General features: G+C 39.8%; 1 protein-coding gene and 1 long non-coding RNA gene across 2 annotated transcripts in view; both read right to left on the bottom strand.

The window, feature by feature from the left end:
* Positions 1-17,140, bottom strand: part of LOC117305128 — a 29,835-nt gene that overhangs the window by 677 nt on the left and 12,018 nt on the right. The window contains exons 2-3 of the mRNA XM_033789899.1: positions 5,797-6,008; positions 729-2,915 (exon numbers count right to left, since the gene is read on the bottom strand). Of these exons, the coding sequence (XP_033645790.1) occupies positions 729-2,915; positions 5,797-6,008 (2,399 nt within the window). The remainder of the gene's footprint in view (positions 1-728; positions 2,916-5,796; positions 6,009-17,140) is intronic.
* On the bottom strand, positions 8,887-10,746 carry LOC117305129. Its single transcript, XR_004520646.1, has 2 exons — positions 10,268-10,746; positions 8,887-9,391 (listed from the first exon to the last, which is right to left on the bottom strand). It is a non-coding gene; the product is annotated as an uncharacterized LOC117305129 (long non-coding RNA).

Here is a 17,140-nt window from a genome sequence, read left to right as displayed (position 1 = left end):
ATTTTGTTTGGGATTAGTCAAAATGTAATGTTGCGTCATTCGATTTAACAAAATAATCATTCAATTTAACAATTCATCAAAGCAGCATTCAAATTCGCAGACGCTTCTTCAGGCGTGTGTGTCACGAAAAAGAATGACGATAAGCTAAATTGAGCATAGTGCTAAAGGAATTTGACTCGACTCAAAACGAAATTGAATGGCCGAATTCTGAATTTGAAACGCAGTAACAACTGGAGAGGCAAAACAGCCTTAATTCGAACGCATGAACATGACATTGGCTGCTCATTTGCCGAATTTGACCGAGAAAACCTATATTATGAAACACAATGTATTATATTATGTGAGGGCATTACCGAAATAAATATTTATTGAATTGAAAGTGGTAAAATGAATTGAATGTGTTAGGCGCGCCTGTCAACAAAATCTAACAACTTGCAATCATCCCAATTATTTTTGTCGTAATCGAGAAAGTAACCATATAAGCATCTGTCCGCCCATTGGTTAAATGGGTACCTGTGAGGGCTTTTGTGATGGTTTTTGTGGATGAGTAGCTTGGAGCGCGGTTACACGCAGCACCGGTTGTATACTCCCAAAGGGAGCTGAGAAGGTTTACGAAATTAAATAATGGCCCAGTGACCAGGGGTAATAATGTTGGAAGCGCTGTGATGAAGCGCTATATAAAAGTTGATTATTAAAGAACCTGTTTTTGAATCATGGTTGGTACTCACTTTAATATACACAAGAAGTTCTTGTCCCAGTCGCTTGGCTTTACTGATATCCTTTTTGATACATTTGGTATCCCTCTTCGTGCTTCTAATTCCACATACTGTCAAAACAAATAGGATGAAGTTGAAGATCAAGACAATGCCCAATGGTGCACCAAATACGATGAAGCTGGACGGGCCATTACCGATCCAACAGACTTTGCTGTCACCATACCACACTGGTAGGTCACTACAATCACACAGGTCTATCACGAGACACGGTACCACTATCAGGAGCCCACCGCCCCACGAGAACCAACAGTAGGTCCGAACAGTTGGTCTGCCACCGGTGATCTTACGGTTACTGCATGCGAAGGTTCTGTTTAGATCGTATGCGAGGACAGCAGTCCAGAAGATTGTGACCAACCAAAAGTAGTGTCCCATAAATGCTATAATAGTACAGCCACCCGGATTGGATGTTGCAGATCCGGCGAGAAGAAGCAGAAGTTGACCCATGAAGAGAGAAGCTATCATATTCATAATGCAGCAGGTAGCGTGTGTTCGCAGACCCTCGAATACGAAATAAGTTAGAAAAGTCAGCGCAGCTGCAACCAGAGAGATGATGGTACCAACAAGACTCACTACTGACTGTGACTCGGAGTAATCAAAGAATTCCGCTTGGAAACTCGTGTTGCGAGACCCATTATTCTCAAGAAAGGAGCATAACTCTATTTCATCTTCCTGGTCGGCATATTCCCATTTTGAAAACACTTGACCAGTTGGGATATACACGATGGTCGCGTTCGAGTCTTTTCTGAACAGAAACAGAGTCCTGTTGAGACGAATCAACGGACATCGAAACAAAATATCTTCGCAAACTTCAACCCCAGTTAACCGTTTGGAATTCGGTCCGGTCATATTATCATAAGTAACCCAAAGCCTAGTTTCACTTAGTGGGTATGAAGACTTTCCTGAGATCAAAGTAACCCAGGAAACATTTTCCCGCTGTGAGGTGGTGTAATCTCCGGTTGTCAGAGGCCGCCATTTGCAATCGTGTTCACTTGGTGGATATACAATCATCGACCATGATCCAGCGTAAGGACACGTGGAGTTTATGTATGCATGGTACTCTAATGCGTGCTGCAAATGCTCCCAAATTGTTTGGTAAATTGAGGAACTTAAAAAAAGACTGTAGCTGTAGGTGCATAGTCGGTTACTCTCTTGTTGTAGATTGTCTTCAGGTTCTAGGTCAGACTTCTTTGTATTTACACCAAGCACACTCCTGATGCATATAGCAGCGGTTTCCGGATCCAGATAGCAATTGTCTTGTGTTTCATTTGCTTTCATCATTTGCGAAATAGTTACGACACCTACATTGGCATTTGTCGACCTTGCCTGCTTCTTCTTTAAACACCTGTTATGATCCAAGACGAACCCTCTTTGACAAAACAATCGTCGACACTTTGACATGAAAGGATCAAAGACATTTCCTGTCTTGCATGTGACTTCCTCATCGACAACAACGAGCTCTCGACGAACTATTTTCACGTGGTTGCTGCTTTTAAAGTCTAATAGAATCGAGATTGGAGGCACCGTCAGATGTGTTCGTTGCAGTAACCCTCGGTTAAAGTACTTTAAATGGGTGGAAACTGTACCTTTTAAGTGTTCGCAGTGCTCAGTGTCCGGTAACATGCTGGAGTTCGTGGAAAGTTGACACATCATACATTGTGGATTCCTGTACAGTGTCGACTCATTAAGGTGGATTGCAGTGTAAGACTTACACTCACCAGTCAAAGTATGCCCGGCTGGACAACTGCTGATGACGTCAAGAAAGCATTGTCGTATTGGTGGCATACTCTTTATGTTGTGGTTTAAATGGCCTACATTAATATCCGTACTGCAGTTGGAATTCTTCATAATATAATCGAGATTTCTCGTTAGGTTTTGTGGGAGTTCCTCCTTACATTGGACGTCAACAGGCCACGCAACAATCTCAGACATGGTAACGTTGTTGCAGATTGCGCAGTAGATGTTCCTGTAGGTCAACCCATTGGCCAAACTTGTCACGTGGGCGATGGAGAAAAAAGATGATTGGCTGAAATCCGCACATGCCTTGCCGATATATGTATTAGCGTATTCATCGCTGCATGCGGTAACCAGAAAGTAACCCCAGTGTTGACCTTTGACCTCTGCGCAGCTGAAGTGCTTCAACTGTTATAAATAAAGTGAAAAGTGATCTTAGTGAAGAGGTAAATGCAAAAGTGAATAAGGGGGACAGGGACCTCAAATTCTACTACAAAAGTTTTCTTTTGAGAAGTTGTTAGACTAAAGGTTTGAGCGAGCTCACGCGCTGTGGTATTTTTGTTGTGGACGGCGTGAAGTAGGGAGACTATGCCAAGTTGTCCGACTCTAACTGACATCTACCCCTTCTAATAAGGAGACTATGCCAAGTTGTCCGACTCTAACTGACATCTACCCCTTCTAATAAGGAGACTATGCCAAGTTGTCCGACTCTAACTGACATCTACCCCTTCTAATAAGGAGACTATTCCAAGTTGTCCGACTCTAACTGACATCTACCCCTTCTAATAAGGAGACTATGCCAAGTTGTCCGACTCTAACTGACATCTACCCCTTCTAATAAGGAGACTATGCCAAGTTGTCCGACTCTAACTGACATCTACCCCTTCTAATAAGGAGACTATGCCAAGTTGTCCGACTCTAACTGACATCTACCCCTTCTAATAAGGAGACTATGCCAAGTTGTCCGACTCTAACTGACATCTACCCCTTCTAATAAGGAGACTATGCCAAGTTGTCCGACTCTAACTGACATCTACCCCTTCTAATAAGGAGACTATGCCAAGTTGTCCGACTCTAACTGACATCTACCCCTTCTAATAAGGAGACTATGCCAAGTTGTCCGACTCTAACTGACATCTACCCCTTCTAATAAGGAGACTATGCCAAGTTGTCCGACTCTAACTGACATCTACCCCTTCTAATAAGGAGACTATGCCAAGTTGTCCGACTCTAACTGACATCTACCCCTTCTAATAAGGAGACTATGCCAAGTTGTCCGACTCTAACTGACATCTACCCCTTCTAATAAGGAGACTATGCCAAGTTGTCCGACTCTAACTGACATCTACCCCTTCTAATAAGGAGACTATTCCAAGTTGTCCGACTCTAACTGACATCTACCCATTCTAATAAGGAGACTATGCCAAGTTGTCCGACTCTAACTGACATCTACCCCTTCTAATAAGGAGACTATGCCAAGTTGTCCGACTCTAACTGACATCTACCCCTTCTAATAAGGAGACTATGCCAAGTTGTCCGACTCTAACTGACATCTACCCCTTCTAATAAGGAGACTATGCCAAGTTGTCCGACTCTAATGACATCTACCCCTTCTAATAAGGAGACTATGCCAAGTTGTCCGACTCTAACTGACATCTACCCCTTCTAATAAGGAGACTATGCCAAGTTGTCCGACTCGAACTGACATCTACCCCTTCTAATAAGGAGACTATGCCAAGTTCTAATCAACAATTTGAGGGTGAAAATAAAGGAACTCGCAGCTTCTTCGGGATATTTTTATGCAGCAAAATCATTACAATGAGAGCAATGTAAAACCGCACTTTCCTTGCACAAGCACATGGCATCGTGTGAACATTCTCGTTGAATTTCCTAGTTGGTGAACTGTGTTTTACCCCGTACTTGCTTTGTTCAGCCCTGGGTAAGTTCTCATGATACAAACTCCAGAATTTTCATCAGTGATTTCGAGGGAAAAAAAGCCTCGATTGAACAAACAAATACAACAATAATCATGTCTTTTTAAGGCGGGGTGATAAGCAGTGGGCCGTGTTCGTTGATGTGCAATACCCATGGTCACGTGACGTTCGTAGCGCAATCGGTCTATTGTATTCAATGAAATTTGACAGATTTAATTTTTTTTTTTTTTTTTTTTTAAATCTTTGGACATAATTTTTTGTTGGCAGGGGCCGTCCAGGGTAAGGCAACAGTTATAAAAACTGGCATCAAAGCGATGTGCCCTCCCAGACCCCTCCAACAAAAAACATACATGTTTGTAAAAACATAGGAAAATAACAAAGCATGAATAAAACGTACACGCTCTAATGATGATGAAATATTATTTGATGAGAAATAAATAAAACTAATTTCCCGTTTTGGGTTGATCACTAATATTGAGCGTTTTATTTGTCGAGGTCTCGCAAAATGTGTAATCGGTTCTTCACCATTTTCCCGTGACCCAGATGGCCGATCGATCTCAAACTTGTACAGATTTGTCAGTGTATGCATATGGTGTGTTACCTAAAGTGCTCACACTGCCAGCAACTGTTGTGTTAGCAAATAAATAAATAAAAACAATTATGTAATTCTTCAATTCAATTTAATTGAAATTAATGTTCCTTTAAATATCACTATGCACACATTGTACTTTTCAATGGCTTCTCCGTTGCAGATATTCAGTGGCCACGGGCCCTATTTCATAGAGCTGCTTAGCGGCCGATTTTGTGCCTGCTGTGCCTTTTCTATTTAATATCGCTGCTAACCGTAATCACACGAAAAGGCATTCTAACCTACCAGGGCCCAAGTTCATAAAGCTGCTTAGCAGACAAAAATTGCTTAACATGAAATTAATTCCTTGATAAACACAGAATTACCAACCAATATTAATGTCCATTTGTTGCATATTGCTTGTTAATGGTATTCAGCTGTTGTTTGCTTATCCTGAAAGTTACGTGAAAATTTGGTTGGTAATTCTGTTTTTATCAAGGAAGACATTTCATGCTAAGCAAATTGTTGTGCTTAGCAGCTCTATGAAATTGGGCCCTGTGCGTACTGCACGAAAATAAATGACGTCACAATACAAATCCATAGTGAACGCGCAATGTGGGCACCTTCTTTTTCTGCTTACCTGTGGAAATACGTACGCTTGCACCTTAGCCGAATTTTTGGCTACAGTAAGCACGGAAATGTGCTTACCGTTAAGCACCGCTATGAAATTGTGCCGAGTTCTGCGAATCACTAAAATGTTTAGATGTTTGCAACATTTAACAATTACCTTTAAATTCCATGTTGAACTATTGGTTGATGTGCCTTTTTCATTCATCACTCTGCATACTTCAGTATAGTCGTTACAACAGTCGTCGAAGAAGGCACAATCTCTGTCGCACTGGCACAGTACTGGTTCAGTGTCATTACCAGCCTTAAAATGACACCCACGGTAGCGACACGAATGAAGACTAGTACACAGTCCTGGTAATGTCGAGCCATCTGTTTACAATGAATGAAAACAAAAGCTTGAAGGAAAATGGCATACTGATGGGGTTCAAATTAGCAATTGTTTAGTCGTGACAATAATAACCAAATCTTGATTTGCTTTTTGTTTTATAATAATATGGGATTTTAAAAGCGTTTGAGTGCAATGATCTCCTGTTTATATATAATTTAGTTTTTATAAGTTAGATGCCACTGTTTATACTTTTGTATAAACCTTGGCAGCCTCTGTCTGAGTTGTAATCATTGTATATGTCTAAATAAAAAATAAAAAATAATACAGAAACAGGGTAGGCTTTGTTCCATGATCGATTGCACGCTATCGCGGTTTTACCTGAACTTCAACCGCTGTATGCAAATTGTATGCTAACTAAAGGTTTATGTACTTGTTGACAACGTCGCCATATTAACATTAAACCTACATAAAATGACAGTAGAAAGCTGTCCGTAAAATATTACTTGCTGGGGCTGTAGTTTTTGAGAAATGGGTAATGTGTACAATTTTTTAATAACAATGTCACGAGAAAACAAAAAACAAAAAACAAATCTACCATCAATTTTGTTCCAAACCGTGCAGGAATAAAAACACATCAACAAAAGTAAGTCCCCCTGAACAATTCGTCATAACTTCGTGCGGTAAAACATTTTACCAATACCACTAATTAAGAAATAATTCTATGACAGGTTTCCTAAATGTTGAAAAATGAAAGGTTTCCATGTTTAATCTGCATCGGCGATAACAAATATTTCACATTTTATTGAAGTGGAACACTGAGGGCGCAATTTGGTTCTCTACATTAACAATGCTTTTAAATGCAAGCCTTCGCCCCTTTGGAACAGCAACAGCATAATTATTTGTAATGCCATTCGCGAACCATATGGGTTGTAGACTTGTGGACAAGTCGTTAAATCGGCCCCACGTGCTGAGATAGTGCTCCCCCGACAACACTGCTCTCGCGCGAACTCACTGCTCTCGCGCGAACTGATGGCTCCCCGATTTTGACTCCTCATTAACGACTTGTACAAGTTGTCAGCAGTACGTATTCATGTATTCATGTATTCAAGTACGAACGCGGTATACCTTCACTGTTGCCGCGGAGACAATCGTGCAGACGAGTCCATTTTTATAAGAGGGTAGTAATAGTTTCTAATACTGTAAAGCTTGAACCGGAGGGCATCTGTGAATCTTTTTTATTTTGATTTAACTGCTTTATTAGTTGATTAGGGCCTAACTTTACAAAGTCATCTTCAAATGCATTACTATTTATCTGTTTAATATCCGTGAGCTGCCTCATGCAAATAAATAATGCCCACGGTCAATGGTAATGGTCCAATGCAATCCTTTAACCCGATGTGTTCTGCTCGGACTGTGTACACTGGACAAGTTGCAACATAAAATAATAGTTTGTATTAATACTACCAGTCCCAAAATTCATTATTTGTTTACTGACAAATGTTTTTTTATTTTAAGTTTTCATCTAAAAAGTGATTTTGAAAATCATGGTCGACATGTGGAAGTTTGATATGTGAGTCTTGTGGACAAGTTTCACAGGGCAGTCGTGTGCGGATCGCAGGGATTCCGGAAAATTTCAGTAACTCTTTTCAGATGTCGATGTATTTTAAAGGTATTATAGCTAATCATCGACATACACTCTACTTGCCCAAGATATTGCAAGACAAGGTTTCATATAGCAGCTGTACTTTTGTTTTGTTTTAAGCAACTGTAACCACGAAAAATACTTCTCACTTCCAAGCAATCATAACAATTAATATAAGGCTCAAATAGGGTAAAGACACCGTGAAATGCAAAAAAGGAACAGTGACTCAAATTGTAGTTTGCCTCAAACAAAAAACAAGAAACAAATTTATTGATAAATCGATCAACAAATGCAAACCAGTGGTTGAAATAAATTAAATTGAGCAATAAACAATGAAAATACCTTCAGACTAATGGATATTGATGGTAGAAACTGTAAATAAAGAAAATGTGGAGTGTTTCCCTTGCACTTCCAGGTTGCTATATAAACATAGTGAGTAGTTGACTTTTGCAAAACCTGTTCATTACAAAACACTTTAAACAATTTACAAACTAGGCGAGTGCTAGAAGGGTTACAGCTCGATGGCCGAAGGTTCAATAGTCTGAATGTTCGATAGTCCAAATTGACAATAAGGTCCGATAGTCCGAATTGACAATAAGTCCGATAGTCCGAATTGACAATAAGGTTTGATTCGGACTATCGGACCTTATTTGGACCAGTGAACCTTCAGATCAATGAACCTTCGGACTATCGTATCAAATGTACGGGTTAATGAAACCTACTTCATTTTGGGACTAATGAACCCCCTGTTATGGGAAATTTGTGCGTTCGGACAATCAAACCTTCGGACTAACGGACCTTCGGGTGGACACCGCTAGAAGACCGTACAGAAATGTAAACAGTGGTGGATATGGGAAAACTAACTTGAATGAACATTTTAAATGGGTCTTCTACCTATGTTGCACAACCGCCTAGCCTTTATACATTATCAAACCCTCTCAGTCTGTGCTTTGGATATTTAAGTATTTGGATTGGAAAGAATAAATTTTAACTAAAATGAGCAAAATAATTGTTGGTAATTGCACAGTATAAATGTCATTCTTACATTTGGAACCATTCAGAATGCACCATCCACATCAGTCAAGAACTTTGGTGCATATTTTGATTGAATTGTCTATGACTGATCAAATAGACCTGCTTTCGTTTACACCAAACTCTTTCCAACTTGTGTTAATCTTACGACTTGAGTTGAGTCCCAGCCTTGCAACGTAACATGCAAACCCTAAGATTAACGTTTCGTGAAAACGGCTCCAGCTTTGCAAGTCTGTTCGATTTCATGTGTCACAGATTAGGAAGTATGTATCTGACGATTCATAACATCATGTGATTCGCAGCCATGTTCTTTCTCGGTTAGATTGTTGTAATGGGCTGCTTACAGAAAACCCACATGCATATTTTAAAAGAGACTTCACAGTTTGCAGAACTGGGCTGCTCGTGTTATATTTAGGTTAAATCGCCGTCGTGATGCCATGCTCCTTCTAAGATCGCTTCATTGGTTACCAATTAAACAGAGGATTGCAATTAAGATTATTTTATTTGTATGAACATTTCTTTATAAATCAGGCACCAGAGTAATTTAATGAGTGTCTAGAGTTGTATCAGTTTTTGCGTACACATCTTCACTCCAATGCAGATCCATCTCGGCTAACTTTTCCCATGACTCGCAGTAAGGCAGGAGATCAAACTTTCACAGTTTTTACAGCAGCTTAGGGGTAGGGGTGGAACGAACTTCCTTCTTAAACGAGGAGTGTTTCCCTTGCACTGTCAGGCTGCCATGTGACCCTGTGGAGAAAAGAAAGAAACACACAATGTTGACCTGAACTTATGTTGATTGTGTAATACTATCCGTAGTATGATAGGCTAATACTTATTGCAAGCAAATAAGTTAACGTAAATGTCAGAAAATTGTGTTGTTAAAATCACACATGAAGATACCATTTTTCACGTCAGGTACCTCTCTGTGCAGACGTCTTACGTGAGCATGAATTAAGCCCAAAGTGGTGACGTCACCTAAAAACACAATGTTTTGACCTTCACGTTCACGTGTTTGCTGGCATAACATGCAGCTCATAAAACCTACCTAATACTTACGGGCTAAAGTGAGGTTCGAGGCAACACCATCACAAATAAAGACTCTCATGTAATTTCAAATCTTATTTAAGTTTTAGTGTTTAAATTTTTTAAACATTTTGTTATTATGTTTTATTATTGTTTCTAAAAAAAACAACAATTATGTTTAATTATAAAAACCAACAACAACAAAAACAGTGAATTTGGTACTTTTTGCATTGCTTGAGACTCTACTCTCTAGATACAAAAGTTCCAACAACAATGCAAAACAAGTAACCTTGTGTAGAACTAGAACTTTAGAAGTAGGGGCTCAATTTTAATAACCTGTGTGTGTCGGTGCAACCGCCACTGACGACAGTGCTTTTTGTGGAACCATGGAGGTAGAAACTACCTCCATGGTGGAACCAGTGAGTTATATGAATAATAACACATGTTTTGTTAAGTTTTACTTCAAAACAAAACTTGTTCTTTTAAGTAAGAAGCCCCAAACCAAGTTACCGGTAACTCCATGGAGGTAGATTTTTGCAATATCATTTGTCAACGCAAATTTATTAGTAGTTTAATTAAGAAACTTAACAGCAAGCTCACCTGTTTTGATTTCATGATGCCAACACAGTATGCACCAACCATCACCACTGCCTTGAGCAAGGCTACTGATTTCATCGAATATTCGGCCGGTGCAAATCATTTGTTTACAAAAGTGTCATTGCCTTTCATCAATCAATACACGCTGTGTGCAGTGTGTGGGTGTTGGCATGATGCATATAAATGGCGGCTTCTTCTTCTTTTTCCTTGCGACCTGTCGTCGACGTGAGCAGATCTCTTGCATGTTGCATGCCTTGAGAAAACTGGCTACTTGACAGCTGCTTCTATATCTTGTTCTTCAAGTTTATCAACCAAGTCAGACCAAGTTAAGACGAAGTTATTTATTTAATATGCACGTCAAAGTTCCCGATGAAAATCCGTACTCAAAAGTACAACCATACACACACGACGTCTAGTGTGTAGGCATAATAAATACACGCTGACAGGTTTGTTGATCGTTCATTCATACATGTGACTTCCCGAACCCATCCAATACAGGGTGTACTGTTTGATGGCATATACATGTTGAATATTCATTGATTTAACGACATCGACCAATCAGATGCGTCCGTACGATTTCGGCTGAAGTGCCCATAGGCTGTGCACAAACTGCTGACAACTTGTACAAGTCGTTAATGAGGAGTCAAAATCGGGGAGCCATCAGTTCGCGCGAGAGCAGTGAGTTCGCGCGAGAGCAGTGTTGTCGGGGGAGCACTATCTCAGCACGTGGGGCCGATTTAACGACTTGTCCACAAGTCTATATGGGTTGCTATGTGCAAATTTCATATCGCGACTGTGTGCGCCTACGTATGCGATGTCGTAAAATGATGGCAAATAATGTGTGCAGATGCATACGATGTCGTGAAAATAAAGACCGTTAGCAGACGTACGATGTCGTGAAATTATTCGCAAATAATGATGTGATTATACGAATGATATGTCGGGTAATTATTCTCATATATATTATGAGTGCATACATACATATGAAACCTTTAAAGGGACGTACGTTACAATCTCGCACATAGATTGCTTTCTGTTGAAGCTTTCGATTGAAGATTTGTTTAGTACCTGTGGCCCTTTTTGAAACCACGACTTCGGCTTCAGATTCGGCTCAAGGTCGTTTTATAGTCGGTCGCGCGATGGTCGCGCGATGGAAATCTTGCGCGCAATCCTAAGACTGAGGCCTAAAAACCGTGTCTTTTTATGATCGCGCGTCAAGATTTTTGCGACCAAGCGCGACCGACTATAAGGCCGTGCCCGAAACGACGACTTCGGCTACAGCTACGTCTAGATCAGCGCGTCTACCAGTGTTGAAGAATAGCAGACGCGCGCGATCTAGCCGTAGCTGTAGCCGAAGTCGACGTTTCGGACACGGCCTAACTCGGGCTTCATGCTAGCTTGGCCCCGCGGTTGTTTTAATTGTTGTGCGTACGCGCTCAGGGCTTCAGACGAGATAGAACGCAGCCTGAAGTCCAAAGCCGAATCCGTGGATTCGTATACGATGTCGTGAAATTGTTCAAAGACATTAATTTGTCGATATAGGTATGCGATGTGGTGAAATTATTTGTAAACATGGGTGGGTACGCATGTGGTGTTGTGAATATTTGAGTGTACGCGTAGGCCTATACCCTTTTATGTTGTGATATTACTCTACTATACTATCGGCAAAGGTTTTTATCAAGCGCTCTTACAAAATAAAGTATCACTGCAATGCTTTACACAAAAAGAAAAATGGAAAAACAAAAAATACATACAACAAGATTAAGAGACATATAAGCAGGTTTTGACGTATATTGTAGGGTGATCGGTTCTATGCCCTGCAGCGGAGAAACCCCCGGTCACCAGACGAAGTACGAGTATGGTATGAGGGATGATCAGAAGTCTGTTATCTTGGGCAGAATGTATACTCCTATTATTCCCAAATAATGTGCGCATGAGGGATAATTAGAATGAGCAAATTTCAACATAATTGCGACCTCGGTCGACTAGAGAGAGAGAGAGGGGGGGGGGGGGGGGGGGGGGGGTGTGCGCAATTATATAATGCAATGTCTTCAAATTGTGAGATATCGCATAATATCACAATGCCGGGCGGTCATGTGCAAGATGAAGGCTTCACTTTAAAAAGGGTTGTCGACCCAATTCAATTGTCACCATTAGTCAAGGGGCACATTGCCACTTTACTCTTACAGGGATGAAATAGGGTTACTCTCTTCACAGTCTATATAAGGTGTAGACATTGATAGATACATTATTTTTACGAGAACGTCTTTGCGTAATCGCATTTCTAAAGTGAACGACATTAGTCCATTAATTTAAACTTTTGGTTCCAGATGAAGCGCGCACTCCCCTACAAGATGGATGTATTGAACATTATTGACAATGTATTAGTCTTCAGCTTCGCGTGAGATGGGTTTGTATATCCTGAGGGATTCAACCATGTCTAGAGTGGTTTGGCGATTGCAAAGATTTAGACATCGCTACAGTCTTAATAAATGACTCCTTTTTCCTCAAGGACCGGCATGACTGAGCATCCAATTTTGTAAGCAGTTCTTAACTCGCAATACTGCGAGGTAATCAATCTACAGTTAATTACTTCCACACAAACTGACAGGTTAAAAGCAATTTAAAAGTCAACTTGATAACATATTTATTGCCAACACTACAGATGAGTCTGTCTGTCTGTCAGAAGTAACTGTTTATATCAAACTCATGAGGATGTTGTGATTTTTTTATATTTCTTTTTATGCAAGTTTTTTTTTCTTCCGAGGCCGTTGCCACCCACTCCTGGGGCTGAAACAGGATTAGCTCTTTTACAGGCCATGTGAATGTAGCCTTGGGTAACATCAATCCGAAGCATGGCTAATAGAGCAGAAAGTTCTGTATACCTCCCCAATGTTACGTAGCAAGTAGGACTCGAACCCACACTCTGCTGATCAGACACCAGGCCTTGGACCCGGTGCTCTTTACCGGTGCTCATTGACACGCCGCAAATGTATTGTGATGTAGTCAGCAAACTAAAAGTCTGAAGAATGACGCCTCATATTTAAACTAAGGTATGAACGTGTGGGCCTACATCATCTTTATGTAGCCCTTTTCACACTACATGAGCCATTTCCCGGGAAACAAACTCCCGGGAAAATCCTGGTAGTTCTTAACCCCACCGCCACCCCAGAAACCGTTCTCACTATCCCAATTTGGTAAGTCCCGGGAGTACTATTTCCCATAAATAATTATGCGCAGTCGTCTCACTGAGTAAGTTATTTCCCGGGCTTAACTCCCTTAACCCTACCCCTTGGCTGAGCAGGGTTAACTATTTTCTGGGAATAAGTTATTTCCCTGGAAAATCCTAGGAGTTTTGTTTGTAGTGTGAAAAGATTGACCAAAATGTCCATTGAAATTCCCGGGAAATAACTATAATAGTGTAAAAATTGCTAATGTGTGCTGCACAGAATGTTATTTGACTCACAACATGCGTCTATATTTGGCCAACACGGCTGATATCAAGTGAACATCGATGATTAACGACAATGTGTCGTGACGACTATAATCAAGAACCATTATCCATTCGGAACATGCCTTTGAATTATTCGAGTCTGACTTAAAGGCACTGGACACCTTTGGTCTTATCAAAGACCAGTCTTCTCACTTCCCCAACTTTATACATTAAATAACAAACCTGTGATATGCAATTGTAGCAAAATGACAACAAACTTTGCTGCATTACATTGTGTGCTTTCAGATGCATAATAAATGGCTTCAGCTGAAGTCTTGCATTATTTGAGTCACAAATCACCTCTTTATAAAAAAACCTACGTAACTTCAGATGGAGCCGTTTCACACAATGCTTCATACTGTCAACAGTTCTTCATTGCTCGGTCTGCAAGTCAATTTTTATGCTAACGATTATTTTGAGTGATGTCAATAGTGTCCAGGCAGTGCCTTTATTAAAAGCAGTGGACACCATTATAATGTAATTACTATATAGAGTAATTACTATAGTAATATAGAGTAATTACTATAGTAATTACTCTAAATAATTATCGCCATAAAACCTCACTTGGTAACAAGTAATGGGGAGCTGTTGATGATATAAAACACTGTGAGAAACGGCTCCCTCTGAAGTGACGTAGTTTTCGAGAAAGAAGTAATTTTCCACGAATTTGGTTTCGAGACCTTAAGTTTAGAATTTGAGGTCTCGAAATCAAGCATCTGAAAGCACACAACTTCGTGTGACAAGGGTGTTTTTTTCTTTCATCTCGCAACTCCGACAACCAATCGAGCTCAAATTTTCACAGGTTTGTTATACAAATGTTGAGACACACCAAGTGAGAAAACTGGTCTTTGACAATTACCAATAGTGTCCATGTCTTTAAAGTGGGTTTTTCCAAATAATTATAAAACAAGTCTTCATTGATCTCCTATCTTAAATTGTGTCTTAATGTGTCCCTGTAAAAGCACAACCCATAAGGTATTGGCTTAGGCACTCTGGCTGGACGTGGGCATTGGTTCAGTGCCTCAGTGGAAAGCTTCAGTGGAATGTATCTCTCTATAAGACACCGGCAGAAAGAGCTGCATTTACATGAAACCAAAATAGCACACAAGAGATATCATTTCTTGATTAGGGAATCAGATACTGCAGGGCGCTCCCATTGTTGACATGCAGCCTCTCAAAATAACTGTGTTCATACTGAGTTACAACATGTTCGGCTATACACCCTAGGTTTTCTAATGTACCAATATACCCGGATAAGGTGTTCCAATACAGCCTGCCTCCATGCTAATGCAGTAATTGAAACAACGGGTCGGACGGATTCTATACATCAAAGCCTTCAGCAAAACAAACGTATGAATTGGTTTTGTATATAAACCCAAATGACTTTATTGAAGGTTATCAATACAGCTTGGAGTTGTAATACAATTACAGCGAAAGGCCAAAAGGAAGACTACGCATAATAATGGAAGGAGGAGTCAAGTCCATACTCTAAGAACGTGTTGTTGGTAAGTCCTAGCTTGAAGGAACGGAATTAAAAAGTATGTCAGAATCAGATTTTAGCTTAAAGAGATACTAAAAAGCAAACTGGTTTAAATTTGATACTAATAATAACGACTTGTGGATCTCCCTCTATCTTTGACAAATTCTACTCCAACGCTGAAAAAATGTTAGTAGCGAAATACATTATCTACAACGTATGACAAGGTACACTGCAAAACCAACGGGGTTGTTAAAGGTGACAACATGGATGTTGTCACATATAGATACCGAAAACAAGAATCAAAATTAACACAATAAGCTGCTAAAATAACATCATTGTTATTGTGCTCGCATAAATAAAGTAAGGGTTATTTGAACACACTATGTTGTAAGTATTGACACTCTCTTCGGTATATGTATGGTGTCGCTTTTAACACCTCGGTTTTTCAGTGTGCGACGTATGTGGTACTCCTGTCATATTTCTGTGGTTTTGCCAAATACCACATGAATAACCACATAATTCAGGAAACATTATCGGTATGACAAAAGTACCACACAAATTCCTGTGGTTCATAACCACAGGAAACGCATGTCATGTGGTATTACTGTGGTACTACAATCTACCACATGGAGTATCACAAGAGTTTGAAACAGAATTTCCATATGACAGGATTACCGCACAAATTCCTGTGGTTCATAACCACAGGAAACGCATGTCATGTGGTATAACTGTGGTACTAAAGTATACCACATGGAGTATCACAAGAGTTTGAAACAGAATCTCCATATGACAGGATAACCGCACAAATTCCTGTGGTAAATTACCACGTGAAATGCATGTTTTGTGGTATTTTTAATATATCACATGAGTATCACAATAGTTTGAAACAGGTCTCGATATCACAGGAGAACCAAAACAATTCCTGTGGTAAGTTACCACAGGAAACACATGTCATGTGGTACACTGTGGTACTAAGTAGGTACCACAGGATTTTACCACAAGGATGGCATATTACTACCAGTTGAGGGCGCTAGATCAGCACCCAGACTTCTTACATGCAAACTGAACAGCTATGGTTAGAGCCCCTGCTGTGATGAGTCGGCACAGTCACATAGATCACTGCATTCAGTTCAGTTTGAAGTTGCTCTAAGGTTTGAATAACGGTTTTTCTGAATTCTGTAATAAATTGTGTACTTTTTGTGATCTACTGCACAATGAAGTAACTGTTTTGCTGGTCGTTTTAAACACTTGCATTTGACATGACTCTACTCCACCCGTGATTCGCTGGTTGTCTGGATTTTTTTAGCGGTAGAGGATGTGCATTTACGTGGCTTGGTCATTAGTGTAGAGTGTGTGTAAGTATACCAAACTATTATTATTTCAATCATTAACTGAATATTATTGTCAATGTTCTATATGTTATCTAGTATCAAAAAAATATAGCACCATGTGATATCCACTCCACGTGAGGCAATTTTAAATAATTAGTAATTGTTATGAGCTCTGAAAACAATGTGTTTCTTCTTTCACTGCTTTTAAATTTAGGTTAAAACTAATAATACCAATAATTTTTAAGGCACATTCTATGCTAGATGTATTTATTGTATTGTATTCTTTTAGTTAATGAGTAAAACATGGGTTGTTAAAAGTGTTTTCTGGAGACAGATTTGATAAAAGCCGCCTTAATAAAAATACCAAAACATAAATTAATACACATTCAGTTATGCATTTAAAATCCATCTGCATCATGACTATAGTAATATAGTAGATTATTGATTAAGGTATTTATGGATTTGATGAAGCTGGTGGGCGTAATTCAAACCGTGATTCAACGTACACCTTGTGCAAATTCTGAACTTTTGACTATTTGGTGAATTTTTATTCTCAAAATATTGGAGTTAAC

This window comes from Asterias rubens, chromosome 22 (genome assembly GCF_902459465.1).
Source record: "Asterias rubens chromosome 22, eAstRub1.3, whole genome shotgun sequence".
NCBI lineage: Eukaryota > Metazoa > Echinodermata > Asteroidea > Forcipulatida > Asteriidae > Asterias > Asterias rubens.
This window is presented reverse-complemented; position numbering and strand designations above follow the sequence as displayed.